Source organism: Phascolarctos cinereus, unplaced genomic scaffold, assembly GCF_003287225.1.
Source record: "Phascolarctos cinereus isolate Bilbo 61053 unplaced genomic scaffold, phaCin_HiC Scaffold_2;HRSCAF=192, whole genome shotgun sequence".
Lineage (NCBI taxonomy): Eukaryota > Metazoa > Chordata > Mammalia > Diprotodontia > Phascolarctidae > Phascolarctos > Phascolarctos cinereus.
This window is the reverse complement of record NW_027555625.1, coordinates 299,460,248-299,483,563: the sequence shown is the minus strand read 5'-3', so window position 1 is coordinate 299,483,563 and position 23,316 is coordinate 299,460,248. Positions and strand designations below refer to the sequence as shown.

The 23,316-nt window shown below is 42.0% G+C and overlaps 1 protein-coding gene across 1 annotated transcript in view; it reads left to right on the top strand.

Annotated features, from left to right (window-relative positions):
* Positions 1-23,316, top strand: part of OLFML2A (olfactomedin like 2A) — a 49,424-nt gene that overhangs the window by 7,100 nt on the left and 19,008 nt on the right. Inside the window, exons 2-4 of the mRNA XM_020967573.2 lie at positions 13,461-13,724; positions 17,173-17,280; positions 20,868-21,053. Of these exons, the coding sequence (XP_020823232.1) occupies positions 13,461-13,724; positions 17,173-17,280; positions 20,868-21,053 (558 nt within the window). The remainder of the gene's footprint in view (positions 1-13,460; positions 13,725-17,172; positions 17,281-20,867; positions 21,054-23,316) is intronic.

Below are 23,316 nucleotides of genomic sequence, written 5' to 3'. Positions count from 1 at the left end.
GCCAATTGGAAAAAAAGTACACTGAAGAAAACAAGTCCCTAAAAAACACAATTGGCAAACTGGAAAAAAGTACACTGAAGAAAACAAATCCCTTAAAAATACAATTGGCCAATTGAAGAAGGAAGTACAAAAACTAACAGAAGAAAACAATCTGTTAAAAACTAGAATTGGACAAATGGAAACTAAAGACTCTATGAGAGAGCAAGAATCAGTCAAACAGAAACAAAAAAATGAAAAATTGATGAAAATATAAAATACCTCATCGGTAAAACAACCGACCTGGAAAATCGATCCAGGACAGACAATTTAAAAATCATTGGACTACCTGAAAATCATGATGAAAAAAAGAGCCTGGACAGTATCTTTCAGGAAATCATAAAGGAAAACTGCCCTGAAGTCCTAGAATCAGAAGGTAAAATAACCACAGAAAGAATACACCAATCACCACCTGAAAGAGATCCCAAATTGACAACGACAAGGAATGTAATAGCAAAATTCCAAAATTACCAGATGAAAGAGAAGGTGCTGCAAGCAGCCAGAAAGAAACAATTTAAATATCATGGAACCACAGTCAGGATTACACAGGACCTTGCAACTTCTACATTAAAAGACCTCAGGGCATGGAACATGATATTCCATAAGGCAAAGGAGCTTGGATTGCAGCCAAGGATCAACTACCCTGCAAAAATGAGCATGATTTTTCAAGAGAGGAGATGGATATTCAATGAAATAGGAGACTTCCAAACCTTCCTCATAAAAAGACCAGAGCTCAACAAAAAATTTGATCTTCAAGTACAAGATTCAAGAAAGACATAAAAAGGACAGAAAGATACAAAATGTTGTTAATAAGGGCAGACTGTTTACATCCCTACAAGGGAAGATGACACTTGCAGCTCTTGAGAACTGTATTTATGTCACACCATGTTAAAGGAGTATACATAAAGGGGGTGGATATTAGTTGACTTTGATGTAATGATAAAAAAAATCTAATCAAGTGGGTTAAATAGATCCAAGTAAGTGGATTAGTCTGGTCTTAGAAAATATACTGAGAAAGGAGGAGGCAGACAAGGGTAAATTACATTACAGGAAAAGACAGAAAATCCTATTACAGCAGAGGGAAAGAAGGGAGGGGGGGTGAGCGTTGTTTGAACCTTGCTCTCATCAGATTTGGCTCAAGAAGGGAATAACATAATCAGTTAGGTATGGAAATCTAACTTGCCCTATGGGCAGTAGGAGGGAAAAGGGGTAGCAAAGTACTGGTGAGAGGGAGAAGGGAGAGAGGGGAAAGAAAAGCATAAACAGGGGCGGGGAGGATGGAGAAAAAGACACAGATAGTAATCATAACTGTGAAAGTTGAATTGCTATCTTTTTTTCCTCTTCTGTTGAGTTTTGTTTCCTCTTTCTGATGGTTACTCCTACTGGTTTTAGTTTTTACTTACAACTTCACTAATGTGAAAATATGTTTACTAGGAATGTAAATGTATAGCCTATATCGCATTGTGCACCATCTTGGGGAGGGTGGTGGGGAGGAAGGAGGAGAAAAATTTCAAACTCAAAAGCATATGGAAGTGATCGTTGATAAATCAAAATAAATTGATAAATCAAAATTAAAAAAAAAAGGACAAATTCCTGTGAACTGTAGTAGTTAGGGAAGGCTTCCTGGAGGAAGTGAGGTAATTGAATGAGTTGAGAAAGATGGCTAGGATTCTGATAAGCAAGAGAAGAAAATGGCAGGCATTTCAGGGAGTAAACACTGGGTACCAAGATGGAGAGGCATTTTTTCCATGACAGAATTGTAGAATCTCAGCATTAGAAGAGATGTTAGAGACCAATCAGTCCCATCTCTAGCTGGTCAGGAATCCCCCATACAGTATACAACAAGTATTCATCCAGGTTTGACCTAAAGACCTCTAGTGACAGACCTCTGGCTATCTACCAAGGCAGGCCATTCCATTGGAGGTTGGCTGTCATTTTTTTTCAAACATTTTTATTTATATTTTTTGTTTTTACATCAGATACATTTCCAAATGTATCCTTTCCCACTTTGTCTTCCAAGAGAGGCATCCCTTACAACAAAGAATAACGGAGAGAGAGAGAGAGAGAGAGAGAGAGAGAGAGAGAGAGAGAGAGAGAGAGAGACAGAGAGAGAGAGAGAGAGAGAGAGAGAGAGAGAGAGAGAGAGAGAGAGAGAGAGAGAGAGAGAGAGAGAGAGAGAGAGAGAGAGAGAGAGAGAGTGAGAGAGAAAACAGGTTAGGAAAACTAAGCAACCCATCCAGACAGCCTTAAGTTGTCTGTAGGGCCCCAGACTGATAGCCCCTCGCCTCAGAACTCGGGGAGGGAGGTGCCTTCTCAGGCTTACTAGTAGGGATTCTTTCTTTAATCTTATTTATATCCCTAGTGCCCAGCACAGTAGTAACTGATCAATCAGTCAGTAAGCATTTATGAAGTATCTACTATGTGCCAGGCATCGTGTTAACTGTAACTTATTAAGAAACTTTTCCTTATGTCAAGCCCAAAACTGCCTCTCTACAGCATCCAGCCATTACTCCTAATTCAGCCAGTTGAGGTTAAGAAGAATATGTGTAATCCAGGGGTGGGGAACCTGCAGCCTTGAGGTCACATGTGGGCCTTCTAGGTCCTTAAGTGCATCCTTTTGACTGAATCCAGACTTCACAGCACAAATCCCTTTACTAAAAAGATTTTTCTGTAAAAGTTGGGCTCACTCAAAGGGCCTCACTGAGGACCTAGAAGGCCATGTGTGGCCTCAAGGCCACAGGTTCCCCATCCCTGGACTCCCTCTTCCATTTGACAGCCTGTCAAATACTTAATGTTAGCTATCTTGCCAACTCTTTTCTTCTCTAGACTCAATATCTTCAGTTCATTCAATGTCATTCCTTCTATGACATGGTCAAAAGGCTCCTTATCCTCCTGGTTGCCCTACTCTGCAACTTCTCCAGGTCAGTGAAGTAGTTTCTAAAATGTGGTACCCAGAACTGAATATACTACTCTAGAAGTGAACTGACCAAGGCAAAGAACGTGGCCTTTTCACAATTTATGGACAAGATGCTTCAAACATCTTGATAAAGCCCAAGATCTCATTGCTTTTCTGGCTAACATGTTGTACTGCTGACTCACATTGAGCTTGCAATCCATTAAAACCCCCAGACCTTTTTTACTGTTGTCTAACCACCATATGTCCCTTGTTATGTATGTGGATTTGTGGAATTGATTTTTTAAAAATTCTAAGTGGGGAACTTTATATTTATTTTATTAAATTTCATCTTAGGGAGGTCTTTTTGGATTTTGGTTCTGTCATCCAATGTATTGGCTATCTTGCCAAGGTTTGTGTCATATGCAGATTTTATTAGCATGCCATCTATGCTGTCATCTAAGTTGTTTATAGTAATATTAAACAGTATAGGGCCCAGGATAGGCCTGTGGGGCATTAAGTGAGGGACCTCCTTTCAAGCTGACATCTACCCATGAATGAAGACTCTTTAAGATCAGTCATTGAACCAGATCTGAATCCATCTAACTGTACTCTCCTCTAGCCTGTATCTCTGTATCTTGTCCATAAGGATAGCATGAGAGACATTGTCAAGTGCATTGTTGAAATCTAGCAAAAAAAAAAATTGTTGCCATAATATCCTGATCTAGCAGTCTTTGAACCCAGTAAAAAAAAAAAACAAACACAAATGAGATTTCTCTGTCATGACCTTTTTTAAAAGAGAACATGGTAGCTCTTGGCCATCATTGTTTCCCTTCCTAGATGTTAACAAATCATCCTTTCAATAATATGTTCTAGAATTTTTCCAGGAATTGAAATCAAGCTTCTGTTATCTGTTGGGTCCAAGACTTATGGCTCCCCACCTCTGCACAGAAAAGAGGTACCATTCTATAGTTTTCAGACTCTACTGTCTTCCCTTTTTTTGAAAATTAGAGCAGTGTTTGCCCTTCTCCAGTCCTGTGGGACCTATCCCATTTTCCACAGTCTTTCAGAGATCATTGACAATAACGCAATAGTGGCATCTAATTGTTCTTTCAGTAGTTTGGGATCTACTTCATTCACGTCAGGTGACTGGTACTCATCAAGCTTAACTATCTCCTCATTTATCTTAGGTTCAACTCCCTATTAACTATTTTTGTTCTCCTTGGCTGAGAATACAAGGAGAATGTCGACTGACTGGATAGTTCATTTACAGTGGAGAAGTAATAGGAAATAAGACTAGAGACTTAGGTGGAGAGCCTTGTATGATGGGCTGAGGTGTGTGGGCAGTGAGGAGGCATGGGGTTTTTTAAAAGCATAGTCACAGCTGTGCCTTGAGCCTAGAAGCAGTGTGGTATAATGAAAAGAGGACTGGATTTAGAGCCAGAAGACTCAGAGACTGGTTCTGTTACTTACTGCTTGTGTGACCATGAGCTCACTAGGCATCCAGCTCTCAATCTGATGAAGCTGGAAGCTGTATGAAGAATGAATTGGAAGGACAAAGAGGGAGATCACTTTGTTATAATAACATAAATCTAGACCAGAAAGGGATCTCAGAGATCATCACATCTACCCATCATTTTACAGATCAAGAAACTGAGGCCCAAGGAGCTTAAGTCATTTGCCCAAAGTCATCCAAGTAGTATTATCAGAAATGGGATTTGAACCCAAGTTTTTTGACTTCAGAGTCACTGCTCTTTCCTCTGTACCAGAACTTGGGTGATAACAGTGGAAGTAAAGAAGAGGAGAAAAAGGGTTGGAAGAGATTTTTTGAAGGAACTCTTAAGATGGATTGGCACCTGATTGAATGTGGGGGCATGAGGCAGGGAAGAGTCAACATGAAGGTTTCTAGCCTAAGTGACCAAATACAGGTGGTGCTGTTGTGAATAGAAATAGAGAAGTCATGGGGAGAAACAGATGGGGGTGGGCGGGAAATGATGAAATCAGATTGGAATATGTTGAGTTGGAGGTGCTGTTAGGACAATTAGTTGGAGATATTCAGCAATCAGTTCAACACATAGATGAAGTCTCAGAAAGGACATCAAGACTAGAAATATAAAACTGGGACTAATTTAAATAGAAGCAATCATTGAACCCATGGAAATTAATTAGACTACGAAAGTATAGAGAAAGAAGAGGGTCCGAGACAGTGTTAGGGTTCAGCAGGGGTGCAATCAATCAACAAACATTTATTAAGCACCTGCTGTATGCCAGGCACTCTGCTAAACATTCCTTCAGGAGCTTATTCCAGAGGTGGGAGACAACTTGGCTTATATAAGCATATCCAAAATATATCCAAAAAGAATACGTTATACAGTAAGGTCGTTTAGGGAAGGAGACCTCTAGTAGTTTATCGATGAGGAAAGGAATTTTGTAGTAGGTTACATTTGAGATCCCTGGATTGGAGTCAGAGGATCTGGGTTCAAATCCCAGATCTGTCCCTTACCTTGGAAATCACTTAACCTCAGCTTCCTCATCTATAAAATGAGGGGGAAGGACTTAGATTTAAGTTCCCTTCCAGTTCCAAAGCTATGGAACTATGAACTTATGCTTAGGAAGCAAGAGAAAGAGAAGGAATTGGTGAAGGAGGTTGAAGAGTGGTTGGAAGGTAGATATTTGGAGCATTGAGAGTAGATGAGATCTTCCAGGGAGTAGTAAAAGGAGGAGGAGTGTGGGGGGATGGGGGTAGTGAAGAGCAGGAATAGTAGTATTAATAGGAGTAGGGAGAGGAGGAGGAGGAGGAATAGGAGGAGGAGAAGGAGGAGGGAGAGTAGTAAGAGAAGTGATAGGAAGACTAAAAGATTGAGAGTTGGAAAGAACCTTAGAGATCCTCTAGTCCAGGGTTATTAACCTATTTGTGTCATGTATTCCTTTGCCAGTCTGGTAAAACCTATGGACCCTTTCTCAAAATAATATTTTTAAATGCATAATATAAGGTGGAAGGGAGCAAACATTTATTAACAGCCAATCATGTGCCAGTCACTGTGCTAGATTTACAAATGTTATCTCATTTGGTTAAAAAATATAGAAATTTAAAAATAAATAAAACACAGAATTACAAAGGAAACCAAGTGTATATATATATATATATTTTTTTTTTTTTAAAATTTGGCTAGGCAATGGGGTTAAGTGACTTGTCCAAGGTCACACAGCTAATAAGTGTTATATGTCTGAGGCCACATTTGAACTCAGGTCCTCCTGAATCCAGGGCCAGTACTCTAACCACTGAGCCGCCTAGATGTCCCCAGAAATCAAGTATATTGAAATACGGTTATCAAAATATAAAAAAATAAGTTCAGAGAGCCCAGGTTAATAACCCTTGACCTTAGTTCAACCACAGCACTTTACAGAGAGTGAATATTTCTGTAGTGTTGTAAGATGTACAAAACATTTTTTCCCAGAATCCCTCTGAGGTAGGTAGGAAGTAAGGATTATTTTCTGTACTTTGCAGATGAGGAAACTGAGGGTCAAAGAAGTGACATGAATTGCTGAGCTAGTAAGTATGAGGGTTAGGACTCATGCCAACTGACCCCAAATTTAGCATGCAGGGGGTGGAGTGAGAGCGACAAGACCAAAAAGACTGGAACTAACTGGGGAGGCATGTCCACAATTAGGTGATTTGCATTGTATGTAAATTAGGCTCCATTGCTTAATGTTAAAGTAACTAAATTGTCTCAAGCAAGAGCTCCAGAGGCCAGATTTTCAGGCTTTTAGAAGGACAGAATCACCTTCCAAGCAGGTGGCAGGATATCCTTGTGAAAGGAGGTGAGGGCTTGGAGAGGAAATACAAAGGGATAGAAAGGGAGAATAGCAACTTTCTTTGGCACTAATGGTCCTCGAAGAATTTGATCCATCTTTGAATCTAATTGACTCGTTTTCAGTAAAACCACTAATTTTCCCCCTGATGGTTTTTGGATTCTATTGGGAACTACTTGTAAGCATTCAGAGTCATGTTTACATAAAAACAACCAAGAAAATGAGGACAGCAGCCGTCTATGTGGGTAGTGAGGAGTTTTGTTTCAGGGGTAGCAGAGGGGTGGGAGTGAAAGAGGAGAGTGGGAACCAGGGAAATCTGGACTTGAAGAAACATATTTTCCAGGTTTGCCTGGAGGGAGGACAGGATTAAGAAAAAGAGCCAGTTGTAAAGAGTCACCAAAAGATTCCCAGGATGCCTGGAACACAGTCATTTCAAAGCTCTCTTGGCCCTTTACAGAGTGGTGTCCTGGAACAAGCCCTAGACTGGGAGGCAAGAGAACTGGGTTCTAATCTTAGCTCTGCCCCGGTTGGGCTCTAACTTCGGGAAAGTTGCTTTCTCTCTCTGGGTCTCTCTCTTCTTTAAAATAAAGGGGTTGGACAAAGAAGATAGACCCCTAAGGTCACTGCCAACTCACACTCTTTCTTTTAGAGTCTAAACATTCTATGTTCTGAAGTTCCTTCCAGCCCGTCTGTGTTCTATATTCTAGCATTCTATGTTTTGAGATTCCATCGAGCTCTAACATTCGGTTATTAGGAGTCTTCCTTCATTGTGTGAATTAGTGGAGGAGAGGAAGGAATTCAGAATCAGCTCCACCTCCACTAGGCACAGAGCTTTGTCCTGAGAAAAGTGAAAAGATGGGTGGTAGGAGGGAACAGGAGTTGGGTGGGGGATGGGAGGCAGGAGCCCCCTGGGCAGGATTTGGCTTGGGGTGGGGTGAGGAGGGGCTCCCCTCCTGGACCAAACCCAGGATTGTTACCAAAGGCTATTTCCAGGCCAGCTTGAAAACTGACCCCCCAGTGGGCCTGAGTAAGCTTTGCCAACCTCCCTGCACCACATAGGACGTTGCACCTCATCACTGAGGGAAAGAATGTAGCAGATGGTCGCTGCTTGGGCAGATGAGCTAAACAGCTTTTCCTGCCCAGTAACGGGGGAGGCTCCAGTGAAGTCCCCCACACCCAATTTCTGTCAGCTCCCCTTTTGCTAGGGCCCCATCAGACCAGGCCAGAGAGGCACAGGCTGGGATTGTGAGTGGGCAGAAGCTGGGAACCTAGAGGCTAGTAGGACACAGACTCTCTGAGAGTCTGCAGACCCCTGGGGATGATTTTACAGGATTGAGAGGCAGTCCCATTTAGTTCAGAGAGCTAGAGTCAAAGGACCTGGATTCGGGTCTGGCTCTGCCACTAATCATCTGTGTGATGTGGGCAAGATTCACAGCCCTCACAGGGCCTCATTTTACTGATTTCAGTTTTCTTAACTAAAATCAGGGGATTAAACTAGTGAAGTGTAAGGTCTCTATCATCTCTGCTCTGATATTTTGGGTTCTAACATCTTTTCTAGCTCTAACATTGTGTGTTTTAAGGCCCCTTCCATTTCTGACCCTCAATGTTCTAAGGCCATAAGATTCTGTGTCTAAGGTCCCTTTTCATTCTAATATTCGAACTTCTCTGTTTTAACAGTCCATGTTCTAATGTGCCTTCCAGCCCAGGTAGCATATGCGATTCTATGATTGATTAGATGGAATTAGCATTTGGAAGCTCCTCATACAAATGGCATGGGGCTGTGGAATGCAGCAAACACCAAGCCCTCATCCTGACTTAGTGTTAACCATTAACAGGTAGGAGATAATTACCTGGCAACTTCAAAAGTAAGTTTTGCCAGGAAAGTGTGCTTGTTACCAAAAACTTCCTCTAGCAGTCCCAGAGCTCCCTGCTCAGGACTAGTCTGTCTTCTCCACAGGATTATGAGGTTAGAATTGGAGGATTATGCCTGGCCTTCCCTTTCAAAAACTCCCAGAAAAAGGAAAGAGAAGACACAAGTCCAGGGACCAAGATTCTGAAGAAATAAGACTATAGGAAAAGCAGCTTTTTAAAAGATTAATGCTAATCTAATTACCACCACCACAAAATTGGGAATCCAAAACAAATCATAAAAGCAATAAGCCCATATTTCTGTACTTGTTTGCAAAATACTCTTTTCATAGTAACTTTTATGAGGTAGGCAATGCAAATATTATTTTCCCCATTTTGCAGATGAAGAACTTAAGTTGGAGAGTGGAAATGATTTTCCTGTTAATAGCTCACATTTCTCTAGTCCTTTAACAGTTCACAGAATCATAGGATTTAGAGCTGGAAAAGATCTTAAAGAGATCTAGCCCAACCCTCTGATTTTACAGAAGGGGAAACTGAGGCCCAGAGAAGGGAAGTATCATTCAGGTAACAGGGCTGGGATTCAAACCCAGTGTACTTTTCATTTCAACACATTGCCTCCTAACTTTACAGAGTACTTTTTTCATAACAACCCTGTGTTAAGAGGTGTTAAGAGAAGTACTTTTTTCATAACAACCCTGTGTTAAGAGGATTATTATCCCCATTTATCTAAAGATGAACCTAAGACCCAGAAGGGTTAAGGGACCAGCATTGCTTTTGGAGTTAAAGAGTCTGAGTTCAAATCCTGACTCTTCTGCTTACTACCTCTGGGCTTGGGATTCCTCATCTTTAAATGGAGAGGGACAGACTAGGGGGTGGGGAGCCTTTGGTCTCAAGGCCACATGTGGTCCTCTAGGTCCTCAAGTGAGGTCCTTTGACTGAATTCAGGCCACAAGTTCCTCACCCCTGAGAGAATCTTTAAGACCCCTCCCAGTTCTTAATTCTATTATTTGTGCAAGACCACAACTATCATGTATCAGAAATGAGGGCTCAACACCATGCCTCCTGAATCTCGTTGCAGGGCCCTTCTCTTTATTCCTTTATGTCTTCTTATCTGGGAATGCTCAGATTACTTGTAGTTATTCTCATTTTGTTATAATACAAAGCAGAAGCCTAATCTTTCTTCCATATGACACTTTATTTAAAGATAACTATCATGGTTCTTTTCTCAGCCCCTCAAATCTCCAAGCCAAATGTTTTGGTTCCTCCCAACATTCTTCACCTAGCATGATCTCAAAGTTCCTCACCATCCCAATTGCCTTCCTCTGGGCCCTCTCTAGCTTATTACTCTCCTTTCTCTCTCTCTTTCTCTCTTTTTTGCTAGGCAATGGGGTTATTACTCTCCTTTTTCAAACATAGCAGGCAGAACTGAACACAGCTTTCCAGATGAGTTCTGACCAAGGTAAAGAACAACAGTAAAGCTGTCATTGCCCAAATTATCCAACCTAAGGTTGAATTAAATTTGCTGACTGTCATGTTGAACAGAACTTGCAGTCCGCTAAGACCTCCAGATCTTCACAAGAACCAGGATTTTTTTGTTAACCTGACTGTAGGACTTTATAGTTACCACTATTAAATTTCATCTTATTTGACTTAGGCCATTTTTCTAGCCTATGGAGGTCTTTTGAGATCCTGGCTCCATCATTCAGTTAGCTATCCCCACAAGTTTTATTCCATGTACAAATCTGATACCATTTTCTAAGTTATTTATAACAAGATCAAATAAGCACAAAACCCAGAACAGAACTTTGGGGTACTCTTCACTGAAGACCTTCTTCCAAGTTGATATCTACCTTGGGACAGCTAGGCAGCTCAGTGGATAGAGTGATGAGCTTGGAGTCAGGGAGGCCTGAGTGCAAATCCAGCCTCAGACAGATACTTAGCTGTGTGACCCTGGACAAGTCACTTAACCACTGTCTGCCTCAGTTTCCTCAACTGTAAAATGGGAATAATAACAGTACCTACCTCACAAAGTTGTTAAGAGGATCAAATGAAATAATATTTGTAAAGTACTTAGCTCAGGGCCTTCCACCCTTCCCTCTCCTACCTCTGAAATTTTTAGGACTCATTCAACTAGGTCTGAATCCACCAGACTGTACTCACAAGTCTTTATCTTGTCCACAAGGTTAGCGTGAGAGACATTGCCAAATGCTTTGCTGAAATCAAGTCTACAATGCCTACAACATTTCTATAATGTATCAATCAAATAACCCTGATCAAAAAAAAAAAAGGAGGGATCATAGGAAGAAAACAAGTATTTATTAAGTCCCTGCTCTGTGCCAGGCACTATGCTAAGTGCTTTACAAATATTATTTCATTTAATTCCCACAGTGACTATAGGAGGTAGGTGCTATTATGTTCTCCATTTTGCAGTTGAGAAAACTGAGGCAAACATAAGGTAACTGACTTGCTCAGGGTCAAGCAGTTAGTGAGTATCTGAGTCTAGATTTGAATTCAAGGCTTCCTGACTGTAGACTCAGTGTTCTATCTACTGCACCACCTAGCTGCCTGCTGTAATCACAGGATCATAGGTTTAAAACAAGAAGAAACCTCAGCCATCAACCACTCCCTCATTTTACAGATGAGAAAACTGCTCCCATTTATAGCGGTAGACAATGGCAGATCTTGTGCTTTTCTTCTATACCATGCTGTTAGCATGTGAGTCTGGTCTGCCAAGACTTGTTCTTGGGGAATTCACACAGTTTCATTCTCATCACTGCTTCCCTTTCTAGATGTTCACAACCCATCCCTTTAATGTATATTTTAGGATTTTCCCAGGAAATGAAATCAAGCTCAGTGCCCTATAAATGACAAACTCTACTTTTTTCCTGGTTTTAGAAATTGGAATATTTGCCCATATTCAGTCCTGAAGCATAAATCCTGTTCTCCACAGCCTTTCAAAGATCTCTGCAGCTGGTTCAATAATTATACTGCTTCTTCCTTCAGTCCCCTGGGATGTAGTTCACTCAAATTCATCAAGGGCAGTCAAGCATTCTCTTACTATCTCCTTCCTTATCTTGGGCTCCAATTCCTTACAAATCATTTTCTAGTCCAAGATCATTTTTCTTAGCCGAGAAAAGAGAAGTGAAATGAGTTGAGTAGTTCTGCCTTCTCTCCATTATCCTTTATCTTTGTTCCAACTCTCCTGAATAGCTGTCTTATCTTTTCTTGGCTTCCTTCCTTTTTTTTCTTTTTTGGCGAAACAATTAGGGATTAAGTGACTTGCCCAGGGTCACAAAGCTAATAAGTATCAAATATCTGAGGCCAGATTTGAACTCAGGTCTTCCTGACTCCAGAGCTGGTGCTCTATCTGCTGCACCATCTAGTCCCAGGCTTCTTCTCTCTTTTGTCCAATAGAACTAAAATGCCATACTCATGGTAACGTCAGCATGTTCTTGGCACTCTTCTTACAAGACCCTGGAGCACTTTGATTCTATTACCTATACTTTCTCCTACCACCTTTATATCCTCCTTAAAGTCTGCATTGATCTCTATGGACCATCGCTTCTTAAACTGTGGATTTCGACCCAGCATGGGTTTGCGTAACTGAATATGAGGGTCACGAAACATTTGGCAATAGTAACGCACAATGACCAAAAATTAATCCAAAATCAAATGTGTAATGAATCTGAGGTGTTTCTGGCAGCACTTGCTTGTGTTGCCTGTGCACAACTTCACTGCAGCCTTGGTTCTGAGCGCACAACATGCGCACTTTGCACTGTGCATGCCGTCACACAATGCAACACAACAGGAATGCTGCCAGAAACACCTCGGCTCAGGTTCAAGACTGTTGTATGTTATGAATTGCGGTATTTTTAGTGTGCCTACAAAATTGTTAAATGAATTTTAGCTTGGGATTAGGACAGAATTTGCAGCAATTTCTGAAATGGCCCTAAACATACTTCTGCCATTTTGTACTATGTATTTATGTGAAGCGGCGTTATCAACATTGACAATTATAAAATCAAAATTCAATCAACTTTGAAAAACGTGGAAGATGTTCTGCGTCCTTCAGTATCAAATATTCCACCAAGACTTAATTATTTATGTGAAAATAAACAAGCATATCCATCTCATTAATATGTAAATTGGCTTTCATCTTTGATAAATGGTAAAATTATGTTTATATCAAGGAATTATAATTTGTATACTTATTTTACATATCTGTATACCCGGGGACATGTAAAAATTTCTCGGGCAAAAAAAAAATTTCTCGGGCAAAAAGGGGTTGCGAATGGAAAAAGTTTAAAAAGCCCTGCTATAGACAACACCCTCTTTCCTTCCTCATTAGAGTTGTTTGTTTGTTTCTGCTTTCAGAACTTCATTCTTGAGAGCTTCCCATCCCCTTTGGACTGACTTCCCCTGTTGAATTTTTGGCAGTGGGCTCCTACCTAGCTTTCTCCAAATGCTTTGAAATCTATTCTCTGAAAATCTAGAATGCCTGTCAGACTATCCTTGCATCTCCTCTCTTCCTGTATCAGAGATTTTAAGATGAAGTGAGTGGTAACTTCCCTGCAAGGTGGTCAATATTTCTAATTCAGCAGCTGATTCCTTCTTGTTGGTGAGAATCGGGTCCAGGATAAGTCTAGTTGTTACTTCCTTCACTTCCCATAAAAGGGAAATTTTTCCACTTAAGAGAGGAGGAAGCCTTCAACTTCAATAATGTTGGTGGTCCCTATAACTCATATGCCTACTCTGCCTATCAGTTAAATGGGCACTTCTCTCCCAGTGCCCAGTCTATCTTTGGGCCTTCTCTCCAGGGACCTCTGTTCTGCTACTTCCCCCACCCCAGGTATTCGGTGATACAGAACAGGTTCAGATGACGTCTGAGGGCTCTGACTGCCGCTGCAAGTGCATCCTGAGACCCCTGAGCAAAGACGCCTGCAGCCGAGTCCGAAGTGGGAGTATGAGAGTGGAGGACTTCTACACAGTGGAAACTGTGAGCTCTGGGGCTGATTGCCGCTGCTCCTGTACCGCACCCCCTTCCTCTCTCAACCCCTGCGAGAATGAATGGAAGATGGAAAAGATCAAGAAACAAGCACCTGAACTCTTCAAGGTATGTGGGGTGGGGCTGAGCAGGTACTCACTCCAGGGATGGGGAAGCAGCCACAGTAGCTGGTGGTGGAAAGGCTGGAAGGGAGGCAGGCCCAGGGGCCAGATTCACATCATTGCAGGACCTGTAGGGGGAACCCCCTGATACTCGGCAGTAAGTCATCACAAAAAACATGACTTCTCATACTCAATCAAAATGGCAAGTTACTGTTCCAGCATAAAGTCACAGTCTCAACAAATTACCTGATCTCTAATCTCAGTGAATTGTAGAATCAATCCCCACTGTGGTTTCAATATATCACAGGTAGGCATAAGAAATTAAATGGGAATTTTTTAGGAGTTTGTTGGAAGCTACAGACAACACACAAAGGCCAGCAAATGACACAGAAAAAGTTTAGAAACTTGGAAATGCATAAAACACATGTATGGTATTGTATAATATCAACCCAAATTTTACAAGAAGGTACTGTAAATACCCCATGAAAGAAAAAGAAAAAACTCAGTTCTTTTCTGGTACAAAGGGAGGGTGAAAAAATTTTACACAGATTTTCCAAATCGTGGGGGCGCTGTGTCCCTAACCCTCACAATGTGGAATGGATAACTGTAATGAAAATTACAACTGAAATGGACCTTGACTGTAGAATGTTAAACTTGAAATAAGACTGTAGAACATGGGATGTTAGGAAAGAAAACATGGAATAGGACCTTAGAACATAGAATGGGACTCTAGGGGTTACCTAATCCTACTCCTTCATTTTGCAGATAAAGAAACTGAGGCCCAGAGAGAGGAAGAGATTTGTCCAGAGCTATACAGTTAATTAAGATTGGGGATCAGAATACAGGCCTTCTTACTCCTAGTTCATTGTTCTTTCTTCTCTATCTACTAGCAGCACATGGGTTTCAATGTCTGTCCAAGAAATTCCAGGGAGTCACTTGCGCATTCTTTTTGTTTAGGGTTTTGGCAGAACTCTGCTCTTCACTTCTGTCTTCCTTCCAGACTCTTAGTAAGGGTGTTTCTCCAGGTCCTAGATCTCAGGCCCTCTTTTTAGAGGTGGGGGGGGAGAGGAATGAGTCAGATTCTAGCCTCAGAAAACTGAGCCAGGGAGCTGAGGATCAGCTCTGTCCCTTGGGGCCTAAATAAAGTATAAGAGTCGAACCCATGTTTCCTGTGTGCATTGGTTGAGGGGAGGGATATATGTGATTGAGGCTGGCGATTTAGGAGGCTTCCAGAGAAGGGGAAACAAATGTCACAAGATGGCAGATGTTAGTGAGGGTAGAGTTCAAAAGACTGAGGAATAATCATTGTCCACATGGTGCTTTGGAAAAATGGTGGGATGGGGTGGGTATACATCAAGGAAGGTGGAAAGATAGGTGAAGAACCAATGGAAAATAGGGAAGAACTGGGGGAATGGAATATTTGCAGGGATGGGGGCAGAAGAGAGAGGAGAGGAGTTAGGAGCAGCTCTTTCTGCAGCCATGGCCTTTGATGTCCCTCCCCCCAACAAGAGCTGTTTTGTGTGATAACCTCTCCCTACAAGTCCTTTGGCTTCTCATGCCAGCCCTTCCACCCCCTTCTAAGGGAGCAGTGACTTCAGTTAAAGGTCAATCAGGACAATGTCCTGGGTGTGTGCTTTTTGTCTCATCATTTTTCCAGTTTGGTGTGGGGAGGAGACCTGAGACATAGAATCAATGAGGGAAAGGGTGTGGGCTTTGTTTCCCTCTTTGCTCCCAGATCAAGTAAAGTAACATCAAACACATATGGGAAGGAGCCAGCTTTCCAGGCAGGAAGGGGGCATAGGACCATGAGAAGAGAGGGGAATTTAAAGCAGTAAGAGTCCTCAGGAACTGTCCCAAGGCCTCAAGGCAGGGGAGTGGGCTCTGAGGAGGGGCACCCCAGCCCACCAAACATAAGAAACTTCCAGCTTTAGGCTCTTGTGAGGGGTTGTTTTTTGTTTGTTGGTTTGGTTTTTTTTGACCCTCATGCACTGTTGGGCAAAAGTAACCTTAGAATGTGGACTTTCAGAACTAGAATAGTTCTTAGAACATAGAATGCAATGACTAGAAAGGGCCTTAAAACAGAATTTTACGGTTGGAAGGAAACAACATAGAATGTTAGGACATAAAGGACTATAGACCATCAGTTGTTAGAACTGGGAGAACCTTTGGGACATTGACCATCCAGGCTAGCAGGGGGCTTAGAGCTAGAAGGTATCCTAAATCACAAATTGTTAGACTTGGAAGGAACCCCAGAATGGAACATGTTAAGGGTGAAAGAAGGTTGAAAGGGGACTTATAACCCAAACTATGAAGACTGAAGGAACTTGAGAACATAGACCATGAGCTAGAAGGCCCCTTAGAACACAGAATGTGAGGGCTAGAAGGGACCTTAAAATATAGAAATTGTTAATGCTACAAAGGTCCTTAGAATATAGAGTATAGTCCTTAGATCATAGAATGTGAGCATTGGAGGGGACCTTAGAACATAGAATGTCAGGGCTGGAAGGGGCCTTGGAACAGAATGTCAGGGCTGGAGGGGACCTTAGAACATAAAGTGTAATAGCTTTAAGGTAATAAGAAGAGACCTTAGACGAATGTTAGGATTGAAAAGTACTTTAGAACATAGTACTTGAAGGGACTTGCCAAAACCGAAAGGAACCTTAGTCTAATAACATCATTTAAAGAGAAGGAAACTAGAGTTCAAGGATGGAGGAATGACTTGCTCAGGATCACACTGTGAGCTGGTGGCAAACTCCAGACTGGAACCCAGGTTTGCTGAGTCCTGGTCCAATGTTCTTTCCACTACACCAATTTTCCTTGAAACCACAGTATCAAAGAGACCAAGTATGGGAAGTGTAGATCTCAGAAGTCACCTAGCCCAATCCCCTACCCAATGTATATCTCTCTGTTACAAAATCCAGCCTCTGCTTGAATCCCCTGTGGTGGGGAACTCACTGTCTTTTGAGGCAAGCCTTTCCAATGTTGGAGAGCTCTAATTGTTAGGAGGTTCTTTCCTATTTCATGCTGAACTCTGCCTCCTTATAACTTCCTCTGATTGCTTCCAGTTCAGCACCTGGAGCTAACCAGAATAAATCAAATCCCTCTTTCCCATGACGGCTGTTCAGATAGTTGAAGTAGATTCTTGATGGAAACTAATCCTTGTTCAACAGCAATGGAGCCTTAGTTGCTGAGAAGTTGAAACTGATGGAAATACTTAGTAGAGCTCTCCCTCGTTGCTGTCAGAGCTCCCTGAGCCATAGGTCATCTGACCCAACCCCTAGCTGGAGTGTGAATCCTCTCTACACCATCTCCAACAAATGTTCATCCAACTTCTGTTCACATACTTCCATAGACAGGGAGCTCACTATCTTCCAACACTGTTTGGGGCCCCAGGTGGGGGTCTGGATGTGAAGTCTGGAGATTTGGAGGAAAACTGTGGCCTTTTTTCTTTATAGCTCCAGTCCATGGTCGACCTCCTGGAAGGGACATTATACAGTATGGACCTGATGAAAGTCCACGCCTACATCAACAAAGTGGCCTCTCAGATGAATGCCCTGGAAGAGGTGAGATGGTCTGACTCCTCCAAGATGGTAACAGGGCTTGGGATTAATGACTGGAGTAGAAGCAAAATTCTATATTGGTTCAAATACAGGGTACACTGTACCCCTAAATCTTGTTTGTATGAACTCCAGGCCACCAGGAAAAAAAGGCTGTGTTCCCTTCCATACCTTCTCCTTTTTAGGGCATCTAGAGCAAAAGGAAAGAACCAGCAACAGCTCCATCTCTACCATTCAGGGGTCCAAACAAATGGAACCAAGTGCTTCCTGGGCCAGCCTTAATCCTTTCAGAACCAAAATGGAGATTTGGTGGAAAGAGGGAGTGCCTTAGAGTCAAGAGACTTAATTTTGCTTCCCTAACATAGTATCTGGCATGTAAAAGGTGCTTAATAAATGTTTGTGGAGTGAATGAATGAATTCAAATCCTAACTCTGTCATTTCCTAGCTGTGTGACCTTGGACAAGTCACTTCCTTTCCTTTAGCTTCAGTTTCTTCATCTGGAAAAATGGTAATAACAATCCTTGCCCTCTCTACCTTTTGCTATTTGACTGTTCAAATATGACACAAATATGAGTTGTTCTAACTCCTCTTTGCTTCATTACTCCAAAAGCTGCCTCTAGTCTAGGCAGCCTCCTGACCTAGGGGAAATTATGAGACAAAGAACATCCATAGACAACTCTTCATTAATATTGTTGTTAGAGACTGCCTGGAGGAATGAAAAGAGAACTGAACTTAGAGTCTGGAGTCCTGGTTTATGGGCCTAGATCTAATACTTACCTGCTGCATGACTTTGATATTCCTCTCTATGGGCCTTAATTTCCCCAAACTGGGCTCAATAATGCCGAAACTATCTACCTCCAGATGTAGCTTTGAGGTTAAGGTGAGAGAAGGTGAATGAAATGCTCTGTAAATAGTAAATAATAACCAAACTAACAATTATAGCATTTGTATAGGGCTTTGTAAAGCACCCAGTGTATGTGGATTTGTATTACTGGCAATGAGCCCAAGGCTCCGTTCACAATAGTGAATAGTTAATAAGTGTTTGTAAGTGAATGTAATTGAGCCTCATTTTCCTCACCCATACAGTGTGTGTAGTCATTCTTGCACTCCTCTGGACCGTGGAGATGAAAGCACTCTGTAAATATAAAATACGAGCAGTTATTATTATCTTCCATCTTTCCTGGCTGGGTCTCTAGGCCCCCTCTACCCGAACCTACCCCCCAGAGCTTCGGCTGGGAAAAGGCCCCTGTCCCTTCAGGCTTCCTGCCCCTGCCTCCAGTCTGTGTCCCGCCTTCTTTGTCTCTTAGTTCCCTCAGACTCTTCCAACTTCGGTGTGGGCATCTTTCACCTTCCCCTTTGGTGCATCTAAGAGAGAAGCTGGATTTGTCAATACTTAATAATGATTAACATGCCCATTTACATAGTTCCCATGTCTCATCTCATTTGAGCCTTGAGACGACTCTGTGAAGTATACCAGTATTGCAGGTCTCATTGTCCCCATTTAGCAGATGAAGAAACTGAAATCCAGAGAGTGGCAAAGCTGGTGGAATGTCCACTTTGGTATTATTAGTAGTAATCTTATAATAATAGCTGGGCAGCTAGGTGGTGCAGTGGGTAGAGCACCAGCCTGGAGTCAGAAAGACTTATGTTTGTGAGTTCAAGTCCAGCCTCAGACACTTCCTAGCTCTGGGACCCTGGGCAAATCAGTTTTCTCATCTTCAAAATGAGCTGGAGGAGGAAGTGGCAAACCATTGCAGCATCTTGACCAAGAAAACCCCAGAAGGGGTCACGAAGAGTCAGACATGACTCAACAACAATAATAATAATATAGTGTTTAGAGTTTGCAAAGCGCATTACAGATATTATTTCATTTTATCCTCAGAACAACTCTGGGAGACAGGTACTATTATTGTCCCCATTTTACATATGGGGAAACAGATACAGACAGGTTAAGTGATTTGCTAAGAATTACTAGACTAGTATCTGAGGCAGCATTTGAACTCAGGTCCTCTTTGATTCCAAGTCCAATATTCTATCCAATGTACCACCCAGCTGCCTCCAGCTAGGTGATAGGCCCAGCTGAGAACCTAGGCTTCTTGATTATCAAGTCAAGACCCTTAACTACATTTTTTAGCTATGAAAAAAAAATTACATCCTGTTATTTAAAAAAAAAAGGAAAAAAGGGAGGAGGGAAGGAAGGAGGGAAGGAGAGAAGGGAGGAGGGAGGGAAGGAAGGAAAGAAGAAAGGAAGGAAGAGAGGAAGGAAGGAAGGAAGGAAGAAAAGATGTCATACGGTTGAGGGAGTCTCATAACTCACATCGTAATAATATAATGTGTACAATAGTGGTGGCTGACATGTGGAACTTTATGATAGAACTATAGACAAGGAACTGGGAGGGAATTTAGGGGTCATCTAGTCTAAAGAGGTCACCCTCTCATTTTTTAGATGAATAAACTGAATTTTAAGGAAGTTAAGTGACTTGCCCAAGGTCACGGAGGAGGAATTTGAACCCAACTCCTCTGACTCCAAATCAGCAGTCACCCTTCAGCTCCCTGCTGCTTCTGGTGATGCTCCCTAGCCTCCAGCCATGGAATATCATGGTCTGTGAAGAATCAACGTTGACTTTATCCAGTCTATTAGCAAAAAGCACATGATAATGGCTGCATAGAATCCTTACAACAACCTCAGGAAGCAGAAAATCAGAAAACCTGGGTGTGAGTCCGAACTCTGCCACTAACTTGTGTGATCCTGGGCAAGTCACTTTGGTACATGTCTGCTCACTTAATCTCGGTCTCCCCATGTATAAAGTGAAGAGAATGAAATACACACTGCTTTTCTCCCAGAGATGTTGTAGAGTCAGCTGAGGTACATATGTGGAAAGCAGCCCACAAAAGTATCATTTCCCCATTTTTCAGATGAGGAAAATGAGGCTCCGAGCAGTAAAATGACTTTCCTAAGGTTACATGGCTAGTAAGTGACAGGGTGAAGACTTGAACTCAGGTCTTACAACCTTACTCCAGTTCCTGTGCTCTCTCTGCTTCACAGCACCCTGCAGTGGTGGACAGGAGGAAAGCAGATGAGGAGTAAAGAGAGATGCTGGGCTGTAACGATAGTAATTACAACACCACTAGAGGGCTTTATTGCTGTTCTTTAGTCATGTCCTACTCTTCGTGACCCCATTTGGGGGTTTCTTGGCCAAGATACTGGAGTGGTTTGCCCTTTGCTTCTCCAGCTCATTTTACAGATGAGGAACCTGAGGCAAACAGAGTTAAGTGACTTGTCTAGGGTGACACAGCTAGTTAGTATCTGGATTTGAACTCAGATCCTACTGACTCCAGGGCTGGCACTCTATTCACTGGGGCCACCTAGGACTTACAAATATCACTTTCCTCACAGTAGTCCTGGGAGAGAGAAAGTATAAGGATTACTATTTCCATTATACAGATCGATAAACTGAGGTTCAGAAGGGAAGTGACCTGTCCAAGGTCATGCAGCTACTACTAGATCTAGGACTTGAAACCAGAAGCTTCTACTCAAGAGTTCAATGTTCTTTCTACAACAGTGTTATGCTTCTTGTCCCTGTCCCTTGCAGACCATTAAGACAAACCTTAGCCGGGAGAATGATTTCATGAAAGAAAGCGTGGCCCACCTGACCCACCAGATGAAGCGTTATGAGAACTACTCAGACATCATGATGAGTATTAAGAAGGAGATTTCCAGCCTGGGCTACCAGTTGCTACAGAAGGATGCAGCTGCTGGTCCTGAGAGCAAAGCCCAGGTAAGCCAGAGCCATGGATTATATTAATCATGAGAACAGCCCATGTTACTAGAATGCTCTCCAGTTGGCAAGTTGATTCGTTACAAAAACCCCATGAGGTAAGTCATGCAAATGGATTATTATCCCTGTTTTACACATGAAGAAACTGAGGAAGTCACTTGCCTAAGGTCACACAATGAGGTATCTCTTCTTGGCTACTCCCCTAAACTTTTGGTGCCAGTTAGAGTCTCCAAAGGTGACTGACTACTTCTCTCACAAGGTTCTAGGGGTAACTCTGAGGGGTTATGCTTCTAGTACCATTGCTCCTGAGCCCCCACCATTCTCTTTCCTATTAACAATCAACCAAACAGGATTAATTCAATTAATCAAATTACTTAATTAAAGCTTAAAGCTTTAAGCAAAAGCATCTACTAAGATGCCATATTAAGAACAGTTGGTATAAAAGATTCTTCCCCAAAGCACACTCTCTCACAGATACAGGAGCATGGGAAGAAGCAGCTCACACTGAGAGGCCAGTGGGAGTCAGGCACACATAGACCAGCTGATCCCTAAGGTACAAAAGTGCCAAAGGGTAACTCCTAACTTCTGGCACTCTGTGCCAGAAGTCCTTTCTTTAGTCCAGAGCTAGCATTCATCTTTGATGCAAAGGGCTGTGCTCCTCAAAGCTTCCTTCCTCCTCTGGTGACCATCTTTCCACCTCTGCTTGTCCTCAACAGGTCACTCAGTTGGTTGTGTTGTCTCCTACCAGTCCAGTATCTCTGATCCTAGCTGGACACATTGATTGCTACTGCTCCAATCTCTCCAATTAAACTGGTGGGAGGGGGAAGAGGAGACTCTTTTCTTCCCCCAACCCCAAGAGTGATTCCCTCTCAGAGGCTTTACTTTGGAACTGGAATCTTCAGCTCCATAATCTGAAATCCTCCACCATTGAACTGGCCTTCTACTGTATGATGCATAGGGGAAGGAAAGGGAATAAACATTTGCACAATATGTACTACTGGCCAGGCACAGTGTTAAAGTGCTTTACCAGTTAAAACAGTATTGCAAGGTGCTGTTATTATCCCCATTTTCTCACTCAACATGACCCCCACTGGGATTTTCTTGGCAAAGATACTAGAGTGGTTTGCTATTTCCTTCTCTAGCTCATTTTATAGATGAGCAACTGAGGCAAATGGATGAGTGACTTGCCCAGGGTCACACAGCTAGTATATGTGCAAGACTGAATTTGAATTTAGGAAGGTGAGTCTTCCTGACTCCAGGCCGGGCACTCTATCCACTGTACCACCTAGATGTCCTATGCATATGTGTGTATACATATATATGTGTAGATAGATAGATAGATAGATAGATAGATAGATAGATAGATAGATAGATAGATAGATAGATAGATAGATGAGTCTTCCTGATACAGCAATTTTTTAGGTGCTGTTATCCCTATTTACACTTGAGCAAACTGATGCAAATAGAAGTTGTGACTTTCCCACAGCTAGTAAGTATCTGAGGCTGGATTTGAATTCAGGTCTTCCTGACTCCAAGCCCAGAACTCTATCCATTGAGCTGCCTCCGAGCATAGCCTCAGAGACATGTCTGATTCTTTCAGCCATCCACAAGATATCTCCTATGTGGCTTCATCTGCCTTCATCAAATGGCCAAAGCTCTATAATCCTGTGAAGCTGATTAAAAAGACTTATTTGCACATTGTGGTAAAGTCTTAGAAAAATTCCTTAACAAGTAGTTTGCTCTGTTGGTTGGCTGACTGATTCAGGTTGAAAGACTAGATAGAGAAGAGATTCCTCCTTAGGTCCAAATTAGACGAGCTGTTTCATCAGGGTTCTTCCAACTCCGGGATTCTGGGATTATTAGTAGTATCATTAACGACCATAATGTATTACATATGAAATGCGGACATTTAAAATAAACATCAAATGAAAGCCACACGTTGCCTTGGAAAAAAGACAATTGACATGATTGGGAATTGGATTATATATGTAGTATTTGTCATATCACCAAGAGATTTCATAGATTTTAAATTGTGGGATCTAGAAACATTGAATATCTGAGTTAGAATGGACCCCTCAGAAGATCATAGAATGTTAGGAGTGGAATTAGCTTAGGGATAAGCTAGTCTAAATCCTTCAATTTAAAACAAATTTCTTCATGCAAGTTTTATTTAGGACTTCCTTAAACAAATGGCAAAGAAGCTTGGTTTCTTCTCCATGGCAAATGATTTGATCGAAGCCATCCAAAGAATTAATGGCATAGC